The sequence below is a fragment of the Polypterus senegalus genome, chromosome 16 (assembly GCF_016835505.1).
Source record: "Polypterus senegalus isolate Bchr_013 chromosome 16, ASM1683550v1, whole genome shotgun sequence".
NCBI classification, from domain to species: Eukaryota; Metazoa; Chordata; class Cladistia; order Polypteriformes; family Polypteridae; genus Polypterus; species Polypterus senegalus.
The window spans coordinates 78,733,486-78,746,300 of NC_053169.1; the positions used below are offsets into that span (position 1 = coordinate 78,733,486).

Below are 12,815 nucleotides of genomic sequence, written 5' to 3' on the forward strand. Positions count from 1 at the left end.
AGCACTATAAGCTCAGTATTCTAGGGGTAAGTGAAATGCAGTGGACCGACAGCGGAAGGATGATATCGGAGGAAATTACAGTTCTACACTCAGGTTGAAGCAAGCATGAAAGGGGAGTTGGATTATTACTTGACAAAGAAATGGCAAACTCGCTAATTTCATGGGAACCGATAAATGACAGAATAACAACAGCGTGGCTCAAGACAATATATTAGTAACATTGGTACAGGTCTATGCACCTACTAACATAGCAGCAGATGAAGACAAAGACACATTCTGTGAAACTCTACAAGAGGTACCTATCCAGGATGCACATGTTGTCATGGGAGACTTCAATGTGCAGACTGGACCTAATTGAAGGGGATAGTTAGATGTTCTTGGAGCATATGCAGAAGATTGTGTATCAGACAATGGTGAACGACTCCTAAGCTTATGGAATACAAACAGCTTGAAAATTGGTGGCAGCCTGTTCAAGCATAAGATGATACACAAACGTACATGGAGGTCGCCTGATGGCACAGTCACAAGCCAGATCGACCACATCTGTTTCTCCAAAAGGTAGGCATCTGCGTTAAGAGATGTCGGAACATATCAATTTGCTGACATAGCATCTGATCACTATTTGGTAATAGCACAGATGAAACTGAAACTAAAGAATATCTAAGGAACAAGGAAATTTGCAAAGCTAGCAGTAAAGAAAACTACTACAGGATGATGTGTAAAAGGAATTCTCACTAGACCTGACAAATCACTTCCAGATCCTAGAAAAGACCACATCTCAATTTGCCAATGAGGTACACAAGCCAACAGTCAGAAAGCACTGGAATGAATTGAGAGACATGGTCACACAAACAGCCAGAGATACATTAGGCTACAGAAGAGGCAGACATGATGAGCAGTGGATGTCAAATGACACTTGTAAGCTTATTGATGAACAAAGGAGTCTGAAGGCAAGAAAAGAGGAAGCATACAGTAAAGGGTGGTATAATGACAAAGCCATTAAGAAATACAAAAACATAGTCAAAGAAGTGAAATAGACCGGCAGGTGAGACAAAAAGATGGCAGATTAAGCTTATAACAGCAGAGGCAAGCCACAACAGCTCCAGAAAATTGTACAAAATTGTTAAAGAGCTGTCAGGAATGAAAACACAGAAATTGCCAATCAAGGATAAGCAAGGAAAGAAACTTATGACACTTCAACAAGAGGCAGAAAGATGGCAAGAACACTTCATGGAAGTACTAAACTGCCCCGAACCAAGCATAACAATGTGCAATATTAGTAGTAGTCGGATAGGCCTAGACATACAGTACGTATCAACTGGATCAATAACTGAACAGGAAGTACAGTATGGCAGGAAGTAAATTGTCTCAAAAATTAAAAGTCACCAGGAATCTATGAAATCACAGCTGAAATATGGGGGCCTGGAATCAATAAAACATTAACAGAAATTTTCAACAAGGTATGGTAAAGCGAGGACATACCAAATGCCCGGAAAAGTGGAGTCATTATACCATTATCTAAGAAAGGTGATCTCAGCAAATACAACAATTGGAGGGGCATCACTGTATTGTGTTTGCCAGGCAAGCGTTATTTTCAATAGAACGAAGGATGCAGCATATAAACCGTTGAGAGAAGAGCAAGCTGGCTTCAGAGCTGGCCTATTGGGTTACGCCCAGATATACTCATTACGACAAATAATACAAAAAGCATGTCTGTTCAAAAACCAGTTAATGTGAATTTTGTAGACTTCAAAAAGGCTTGTAAATAGACCAGCATTGTGGCAAATTCTGGCCAGCTATGGCTTACCAATAAAGATAAATAATCTTGTAGTCAACCTTACAGTCCAAGTGGAAGGTGTAGTAGGAAAGTGGTTCAACATCGAAACAGGAGTACGTCAAGGATGTGTTTTATCACCGATCTTGTTTGCCTTACTAATTGACTGGATTATGAAAACAGCAACGGATGGTATCGCCCGTGAAATAGAATGGATAAATGGCAACAGACTTGACTTTGATGATGATATTACAATATTTGACTCATTTGTCTCTGGGATGGCAGAGATAACACCTCTGGTACAGGAGGTGGCTACAATGGCAGGCCTAATCATGAATGCTAACAAGGCTAAAATCTTGAAAACAGGAGATTGTGGCGTCAGAACTGTATCAGTCCAGTGACAGCAAGTAGAAACTGTTGAGAATTTCTGTCATTTTGGCTGTTGCATACAACTAAGTCATAGCTGTGATAAAGACATTGCTGTAAGCATTGGCAAAGCAAACAGAAACTTTGGCAAGTTGAGCAATACAGTATATGGAAAAGCAAAGAGATATGTGTGACAAGAAAAAATTAAACTTTATGAAAGCCTTGTTCTATGAACAATACTCTATGCGTCAGAAACGTGGAACATGACGGTGTCGAATCGGAAGTGTCTAGAGGCAGCACACCACAGATGGCTACGAAGAATTATTGGTATCAGCTGGAAAAATAGAATAACCAGTGAATGAATTTGCACAATGACAGGAGGAACAACGTTGGAGGACAAGATCTGGCAAAGACAGTTGAGATGGCTTGGACACTTATTCCGGATGGATGAACAACGAATAGCCAAGCAAGCGATAAGCTGGGAGCTGGTGAGAAATACACAGCGAAAGAGGGGAAGACCAAGAAATAATTAGAAACAAACAATAAACCGTGATTTAAAGTTGTCGGGAACATCTTGGGAAAATGCTCAGATGATGGTTGCAGATTTTTTTTTGTCCTTAACATAACTAAACAATTTCTTAGGAAATCTTGGAGTAACATGAATTTCTTAAAAAAACACATATTTGGTGTCAGTGTTATTTTCAATATTTTGAATTTTTAAACAGTACAGTGCTCTCCATAATATTTTAAACAAACACATTTTTCATTTTACTCCTCTGGTGCACAGTTTTAAATTATAAATCAAACAATTCAGATGTGATTAAAGTGCACATTGCAAATCTCCTTAAATGAAAGTCTGCATACATTTTGGTCACACCATGTAGATACGACAACACTCTTTATATATGGTTCCCCCATTCATGGTGTGGCATGTTTTGGACTGGATTGGCAAAGAGTGCTGGTTTCTTTCTTGCATCATCTACTGGAGGGATTGTTTTGGTCTGAGCGAGTACAGAAAATTAATGTGTTTTATAGTTTCTTATTCAGCAATAATAATTTTGATTGAAATGGTAATTAGTGCTTGTAGTGTTAAAATCAGTAATTATAATATCTTGAAACTGCATGCCTATTGATCCATCGTTGGTTTTTCGATCAAAAGAAAAATCAATGGTAATATAAAGCATGTCTTTAAAAATGTTCAAAAAGTCCACTTAGTTGTCTTCTTTTTTTTTCTTTTTTTTCTTTTCACCACCCCACAGTTCTCTCTTATCCTAGCTTTACCAGTATAGTTGTCTACAGAGCTCTGAAGTATTTGGTGCAGGATGTATGCTTAGTATTCACCCTCTTGAAGGTTTTCACATTTTATTGTTATACAACATTGAATCATAGTGGATTTAATTTGACTTTTTCAACAGAAAAAGACACTTTTAATTTAAAAGTGAAAACTGACCTCTGCAAAGTGGTCTAAATTAATTACAAATCTAAAACACAACAATATTGGTCATGTATGTATTCTCACCCCCTTTAAGAAGACACACCGAAATAATCAGTGGTGCAGCTAATTAATTTTAGAAATTACAGAATTCGTTAAATGGAGATCAGATGTCTGTAGTCAAAGGGGTTTTATTGATTGCAGTACAAGTATACCTGTATCTGGAAGGGTCATGTTGTGGTGAATCAGTATCATAGCTTGAGCTACACAATGAAGACAAAAGAATGCTCCCAGCAACTCCACGAAAAAGGTGATCAAGGTGCACAAGTCAAGAGATATATAAAAGAAAATATCTAATTCCCTGAATTTCCCTTGGAGTCCAGTTAAAGCAATCTTTAAGAAATGAGAAGAGCATGACACAGCTTTATGCACTCTACCTAGAGCAGGCCATCTGTACAAATTGAGTAATTACGGTAGAAGTGACTAGTGAGGGAGGATACCAAGAGACCTATGAGAACTCTGAAGGAAGTACAAGCTGCAGAGGCTGAAATTGGAGAGGCTGTGCAAACAACAAATGTTGCCTGGGTGCTTCACCAGTTGCAGCTTTATGGGGGAGTTGGCAAAGAGAAAACCATTGTTAGAAGAAACACACAGAAGGCACATGTGTGAGGTGAATTCAGTTGAAAGAAGGTTCTGCTGCCTGATGAGTCTATAAATAAACTTTTTGGCCATCGGAATAACCCTCATGTTTGATGTAAGACAAACACAGTGCGTTTTTTAAAAACACATGGCCTCCACCATGAAGCTTTTTGGTGGCAGCGTTGCGTTTCGTTCTATGGGAATGCCTTTTTGCAGCAGGCATTGGAAGGCTTTTGAGGGTAGACGGTAAAATGAATGCAGCAATATATAGGGAAATCTTGGAGGAAAGCCATATGCGCCTTGGGAGGAGATCAGAGAGAGGCAAAGCAGCACTCCCAAGCATTAAGCCAAAGCTACACAGGAATGTTTAAAAAACTGAAAGACAACAATGTTAATATTGTGGAGTGACCAAGTCAGAGTCCAGATCTTGGTTTATTTAAGAAACGTGTGGCTGGACTTCCAGAAAGCTGCTTAAGATCCCCATGCAACCTGACAGAGCCTGAGCAGTTTTGTAAAGAAGAATGGGGAAAAATGGAAAAAGTGTCTAGATGTGCAAAGCTGATAGAGACCTGAGCAAACAGACTCAACGGTAGAATGGCTACCAGAGGTGCATCTCCTAAATACTGACTTGAGATGGGAGAATACTTATAGACCTAATAATTAATCACATGAGACATGTTTTCACTTTGACCTTAAAGAGTCGTTTTTTTCTGTTGATCAGTGTCCGAAAAGCCAATCCAAATCCAATGTGTTCAAGGTTGTATAACAAAAAAAATGTGAAAGTTTCCAAGGGGAAGTGAACTATAACAGACTGTCTGCTTTCACCCATTTCTCAAGCTGTATTATGATGGTCTGTAGTGGAATTCCTTTTAGAAACGTATATGCCTGCAAAGCCCCACTTTAATTTAGGCTAATCTTTTCATGATGTTCACTTTGTGTCTTGCCCATCTTACTTGGCTCCTGCTGTGTGCTTCCTGTCCTTTTCCAGGGCATGCTTTTATTGTACCTTGAGTGATTAAGTTATCCAGTTATTGATTTGTTGATTTGTACTTTTATGCTTCAAATCTGCTTAGTCCAACATGGGATTGCAGTAGGGCTGGCACAGATTTTGGCAGCATTGGCTGAAAGGTAGAAACCAATCCCTAACAGCATGCTAATCCATCACTGGGCATGTATGGTCAGCCATAACTGGCCACTTAACAGTCACCAGAACTCTTCATTCTTCTTACTTTTTTCAAGAATATACAGTGTGAAGTACAATTTTTTGGATTAATGGCTAGTTTAATTTATTTAGTTTCATTTACTTATTTTTTGCAGGGAGAAAGACTTGGAAGCCAAATGCATTATTATCATGGAAAGGAACAAGACATCCATTACCAATATAAAGGTGAAGATTACAGTTTTGTATATTATGGTCTGTAAATGTAACTTGTCCCAAATTTTCCATATGTAGCACTAAAACTTTTTATCAGATAACAGGTACAGCATGTTGTTTTATAGTCATGTGCTTATGAATTTGAAATAGTTATTGAATGTAGTCATTGAAAACTGTTTGCCGTAATGCTTTGCTGTTCCAACAGATCCCAGAAGGCATGTCAGGTGACAGCGCAAGGGAGCGTACCAAGACTTTCACCTATGACTTCTCCTATGACTCTACTGACTGCAAGCACTCATCTTATGTGTCTCAGGAAAAGGTGAATGGAAGCCCTTCTAATTTTTGTTTTACTCTCTCCTTTCTCCACATACATTTCAGTCCACAGTTGTTTTGGGACATCTTTTGTGTGGATGTGTATTTTGATTTTTGGGTAGAGAGACTTAAAGAGAAGAAGGAAAGTCTTCTTCCTCCTTTTCATCTTTTCCCATTACAATGTAAGGTTATGCACCTGATCAACCTTCTACAAACTGCTCAGTCCTGCACATCCTTCCCAGTCAAACCCTTTTTCATTAAATCTTCCTTTACTTTGTCCATCTTTGGCTTCCTTCACATTCTCTTCCCCTGTATTTCCATTGTAATCACTCTTTGGCTAACTTGTTCATTATCTCTCTACATCACCTGTCCATAACACTTCAACTTACTTTCATATACTTTCTTAGATATCTTTCCCAGTTTTGTGTACCTCTTATTGTCTCATTTCCTATTCTGTCCTTTTTTAAAACTGCACACTCAATCCATCTCAATATTCTTATTTCTGCCACATCTTAAACTCTTCTCCCACACTCCCTTTACTGCCCATGTCTCTGCTCCATACATCATTGCTGGTCCAACCATTAATTCTTTACATTAATTCTTTGATCACACTCATGATACCTTCTTCCAATTGTTCCACCCACATTTCACACTGTTGGTTATCACAAATTTTCAATTTTGGGCTACCACTAATCCTAGATATTTAAACTTATCCACTCTTTTTACTAGCTCTCCTTGCAGGCTAACTTCTGAATCACGATAATCAATAAACCTCATATATTCTGTCTTCTTCCCATTTATCTTCAGTCCTGACTCTTCCAAAGCTCTTGTCCATTTGTCCAACATCTCTCCACTTCCTTCTTTTCGGTGGTGCACAACAAAATGTTGTCAGCAAAAAGCCTGCACCAGGGGGACTGGTGTTAAATCCCAAAAGTCAACACATCCATAACCAGATCCAAGAGGTAAAGACTTATAAAAAAAAAAAAAAGTCCCCGGTGCAGATCTACTCAAACTTCAATATTATCTGTTACCCCAACACTGCTTTTAACCCGAGTTTTCATTCTATCATACAAATACTGGACAATCCCCACATACTTATTTAGTTTTTCTATTGTTATTGGTTTTTTTTTTAAATCCCTAAGTGTTTATATATCGATTTGTCCTTTTTTTAGTGGATATCTATTGTCTTAGATTTGCCATCCTGCGTTTTAGCTAACGATGAAATGTATGTATGTATGTATGCATGTATGCATGTATGTATGTATGTATGTATGTATTGTATACATACATAAAGTAGGTTTGTGAACTCTATGAATGGCCTATATTTCTGGATTAATTACTCATGAAAAGTCATCTGATTATTAACTAAGTCACAACAATAGACAAACGCAATCTGCTTGAACTAATAACACAAAAAATTGTAGTATTTCTCGTCAATACTACACACACCATTTACATATTGCTGATACACTTTTGGAGAACTGGATAGCCAGAGGTTCACATTTTCACATTTTTTTTCTACAACCTAGACCAGGAGTGAGCAATGTTGGTCCTGGAGGGCCGTAGTGGCTATAGATTTTTGTTCCAACCGAGTTGCATGATTGGAAAACAATCCTTGCCAATAAGAGATCTAATTTACTTTCATGGCTTGTTAGTGTTTTAACTCTGCAATGTCAGGTTATTCTTATATTGAAGATTTTTATTCTTTTTAAGGATATCATAAAAATGATTAGAAGCCTTAAAGGAATGAGTAATATTCAGTCCTTCACTTTTTTTCTTCTGTTTCCTTCTAAGTATTTTATTAAACTAATTACTATACAGTGACTATACACAGCTGTAGATTGAAACAATAAAGTTGGATAACCGTTTGTTCCTTTGTTATTTGCATCTTATTGTTAATTAAGAACAATTCAAAATGGTGAATACAGCTGGTAAGACTGAAATAAGCAATGAAGGATTGAAAAATCTTAACAACCAAGACAACTAAGATTAAGCAGAACAATGTCACTCGAGCAATAAGTGCTTCAACAGCAGTAAATGGCTTCTCATTAAACAACTGGGCTGAAACAAAAGCTTGCAGCCACTGTTGCCCTTCAGGACCGACGTTGATCACCATTGACCTAGAGTAGAAATATTTAAACAGTTTTTTTACTGCAAGAAGACAAACCAAACCATTTTGTTTGTGTTATTAATTACACATTTAAATAGTTTGTCTTTTTCTATTATTGTGACTTATTTGAAGTTCCACATTTTTATAAGTAATTTATGCAGAAATCTAGGTAATTCCAAAAGAGTCACAGATTATTTTTTTCTTGCAAGCTTACCTGTGCCAGAAAAGCTAGCAGTTTTTAGCAAGCCAATTCAAAGATTAAAAAAGGACTGAACACACAATGCAGTGTGATGTTACCTCCTTATAAATTTTAACAGGTGCTATTTACTTGAGAATTAGGATTTAATGAGAAGTGATTGAAGTATCTCTTTTATTTACCAGTTTTATTTAAAATGTTTTCTTATTATTGCAGGTTTTTAATGACCTTGGCACTGATGTCCTTAAATCTGCTTTTGAAGGTTACAATGCCTGTGTTTTTGCCTATGGCCAGACAGGATCTGGCAAGTCATACACAATGATGGGAAACCCGGTAAGCAAACACAGACCTGTCCTCTCTGTCTCTCACTTTATCTGTCTTTTGCCTGCTCTCTCTGCCAAGTTTTTTTTATTTTTATTTTCATGTACTCGGTAAACCCAGAAAGAGACAGAAGTGAACTTCGATATACTTTTGGCATATTGGACACTGTTCATGGTGCTTCTCAGTCTTCTCGACTTTACATGTACTGCAGGACTAATTTATGTAGGGTTGCTCATCTTCTGTTGTCATGTTGGTTTGATTAATCTGCCATTTGCTTATTGTTTGTTGCTCAACCTATACAGCATTGATTACAAAGAATAAAAGCAGTAATACCAGCACTCCAAAAGCCTTGCGGTGTCACCTTGCAGTATAACGGAGCTGAGTTCAAGGCAGAAACTCCCATATCAGTAGATTGAGGCAGTGCCTACTGGCTAACAATTTGTAGAATTACACAATATTGATGCTGTTCCTTGCCTATAAATCATATTAGTATGCACTTCTTGTAGCCCCATGTCTTTGCCACATTAATTACATTGAAAAATGATTTTGCTTTTTGAACCCTTTGGCCTGCTGATCACATATATCACCTTTTACATTTTCATATCATGTGCAGTTTTATTGCAATCTGCACATTTTTATTTCCTCTCATAAATATACACATACAGTACAACAACAATTGGAGCATCTTTGGTTGTCTAAAAATAGTGGCACTGCTACTAGGAATATAGCTCTGATATACCAAGCACTGTTTCATGCTAAAGAGTCGTATTACAATAAATGTAATACAATGTAATGAAATTGATAAAAAGGAAGGTGTAGGATTTCAATATTTTGAGTAACTGATGCCAAGATTAATCCACATTTAAGACTTGTCATCAGTGACAAGCAGTTCAAAGACCAACTAGTGAGGCCAGAGGAAATCACATGGAAGATATTTAAGGATGTTGTTGAGAATTTTCTTGGCAAATACAGAGCACCAAACTATGTCCAGCTGGTTGACAACGTGCTTCAAGCCTGCAAAACCATAAAGTGTAACAAGCTGGTAAAGATTTATTTTCTGCACTCACGTTTTGAGTTCTTCCCTGCTACTCTTGGTGTAGTCAGTGACAAACATAGTAAATGTTTACACCAGGACACTGAAACAGTGGAAAAACAGTATTACACCAAGAGGAATTCATCAATGCTGATTAAACATTGTTTAACACTGAAATGAGAAGCATCAGATACTGAGTGAAAACATCGGTATCAAAACATTTATAGTGCAGTTAAACTAATAAACACTCCACATTTCTAAGTTAATTTCAAATTTCTCCAAATTCCTACATGATATAGTCATTCTGAAATTGTATTTGTGTTCAGCTCTAAGCTGTCTATGATGATCACAAAAATATTTGAAGCACTTTTGGGGGAAAAAAATGATTATTCAATGTTATCTTTGTAATGTTAGTCAGTCTGGCCTGTTTGTGTCATATGTGATCCCCATGTGGTTTTCCTCCAGTCCTTGCTTAACAATTTTGAAAGTCAGCTAAGTTATTTCTCTTACTTACTGCTTGGTTCGCTCGTCACTTTGTGAATCTGCCGCTTGCGTATGGAGAAGCAGATGTACAACTTAAACAGATTGTTATTTTCATGGGTATTGTTACATATGCTTAATAGAAGTAACTATTTTACATTACAGTGAGTAATTAACCGTAGTAAAACATAACAAATTGAAAGAAAACCATGTTTCATGTTGCTTTAGTGGTATTCATTGTGTTATACATTTTTGTTCTGTTTGGCTTTGAAATTAACATGCAAATACTTTTTAAACTTACACTTTTACTGTAAAATTTCAGTAAAAACAATATTTGGAAATAACTTTTTTTCAATATCACATTGAATTTTGATTCCGTGTTTGGACTTACATTGTGACAACGCAACATACAGTGCATCACTTTTTTCACATTTTGTTATGTTACAGCCTTATTCCAAAATGGATTAAATTCATTTTTTTCCTTAGAATTCTACACACAGCACCCCCATAATGACAACGTGAAAAAAGTGTACTTGAGATTTTTGCAAATTTATTAAAAATAAAAAATTGAGAAATCACATGTAAATAAGTATTTACAGCCTTTGCCATGAAGCTCGAAATTGAGCTCAGGTGCATCCTGTTTCCTCTGATCATCCTTGAGATGTTTCTGCAGCTTAATTGGAGTCCACCTGTGGTAAATTCAGTTGATTGGACATGATTTGGAAAGGCACACACCTGTCTATATAAGGTCCCACAGTTGACAGTTCATGTCAGAGCACAAACCAAGCATGAAGTCAAAGGAATTGTCTGTAGACCTCCGAGATAGGATTGTCTTGAGGCACAAATCTGGGGAAGGTTACAGAAAAATTTCTGCTGCTTTGAAGGTCCCAATGAGCACAGTGGCCTCCATCATCCGTAAGTGGAAGAAGTTCCAAACCACCAGGACTCTTCCTAGAGCTGGCCGCCCATCTAAACTGAGCGATTGGGGGAGAAGGGCCTTAGTCAGGGAGGTGACCAAGAACCCGATGGTCACTCTGTCAGAGCTCCAGAGGTCCTCTGTGGAGAAAGGAGAACCTTCCAGAAGGACAACCATCTCTGCAGCAATCCACCAATCAGGCCTGTATGGTAGAGTGGCCAGACGGAAGCCACTACTTAGTAAAAGGCACACGGCAGCCCGCCTGGAGATTGCCAAAAGGTACCTGAAGGACTCTCAGACCATGAGCAACAAAATCCTCTGGTCTGATGAGACAAAGATTGAACTCTTTGGTGTGAATGCCAGGCATCACGTTTGGAGGAAACCAGGCACCACTCATCACCAGGCCAATACCATCCCAACAGTGAAGCATGGTGGTGGCAGCATCATGCTGTGGGGATGTTTTTCAGCAGCAGGAACAGGGAGACCTATCAAGATAAAGGGAAAGATGACTGCAGCAATGTACAGAGACATCCAGGATGAAAACCTGCTACAGAGCGCTTTTGACCTCAGACTGGGGCGACGGTTAATCTTTCAGCAGGACAACGACCCTAAGCACACAGGCAAGATATCAAAGGAGTGGCTTCAGGACAACTCTGTGAATGTCCTTGGGTGGTCCAGCCAGAGCCCAGACTTGAATCTGATTGAACATCTCTGGAGAGATCTTAAAATGGCTGTGCATCGACGCTTTCCATCCAACTTGATGGAGCTTGAGAGGTGCTGCAAAGAGGAATGGGAGAAACTGGCCAAGGATACGTGTGCCCAGCTTGTGGCATCATATTCAAAAAGACTTGAGGCTGTAATTGCTGCCAAAGATGCACCGACAAAGTATTGAGCAAAGGCTGTGAATAATTATATATATGTGATTTCTCAGTTTTTTTTTATTTGTAATAAATTTGCAAAAACCTCAAGTAAACTTTTTTCACATTGTCATTATGGGGTGTTATGTGTAGAATTCTGAGGAAAAAAATGAATTTAATCCATCTTGGAATAAGGCTGTAACATAAGAAAATGTGGAAAAAGTGATGCGCTGTGAATACTTTCCGGATGCACTTTATAACTGCCCGTGAGTGAATGTTTGTCCCTGTGATTTTTTTTAATTGTCATATACGATACATCGTTCTTTTAACGGTAAATCGGCTGGTGTTAATAGTTGTAGATATTCTACGGGATATTGTAAGTTAATGTTTTCATCTTGCGCACCATCAACACCAATTGTTTCAGCACAGTCTATTGATATGCATTTAACCAACTTGCAGTATTACCGATCGACAATTTTCTCATTAATTCGTTTGGCTTCATTGTTTCTTGGTGCTAGGATTGCTCATGTACTCATTTCATCTGTTGATAACCGTTCTGGATGAAATTCTTCAATAAGATTTAGACGTAATAAGTCTTCTTTTATTGGGAACTTAAAGTGAGGAAAACGTAAACATTTTTAAGAGCTAAGAGTGCAGGAACTATGTCTGACAAAAGCATTCACACAAATGTGCAGTGTGTGTCCCGTGGGCGTGTTTGAAAATGGTTGTGAGGAGAGCAGGACTTGAAAAAAATCTCTTGGAGATAGTCTTGTCTTGTCTCGTCCTGTCTCAAGATTTCCTTTTATAATAGAGAGATTGCTGTTTAGGAATGGACAAATTGTAAATGAATATGGTGGTCTGCTGGGCTACCAACTTTGCCTTCCATGTCCTAAGGCTGACTACTTGAAAATGTTTGACAAAATGTGATCAAGAAACTTTTAAACATTTTAGGTAATTTTTTCAGTTTTATTAAGCCCTGTAAGGCCAGAGTTATACTTGACGCG

The 12,815-nt window shown here is 37.9% G+C and overlaps 1 protein-coding gene across 4 annotated transcripts in view; it reads left to right on the forward strand.

The window, feature by feature from the left end:
* Positions 1–12,815, forward strand: part of kif16ba (kinesin family member 16Ba) — a 215,214-nt gene that overhangs the window by 26,229 nt on the left and 176,170 nt on the right. For all 4 annotated transcript variants that reach the window (XM_039738080.1, XM_039738082.1, XM_039738083.1 and 1 more), the window contains exons 2-4: positions 5,529–5,598; positions 5,792–5,905; positions 8,421–8,537. In XM_039738080.1, the coding sequence (XP_039594014.1) occupies positions 5,529–5,598; positions 5,792–5,905; positions 8,421–8,537 (301 nt within the window). The remainder of the gene's footprint in view (positions 1–5,528; positions 5,599–5,791; positions 5,906–8,420; positions 8,538–12,815) is intronic.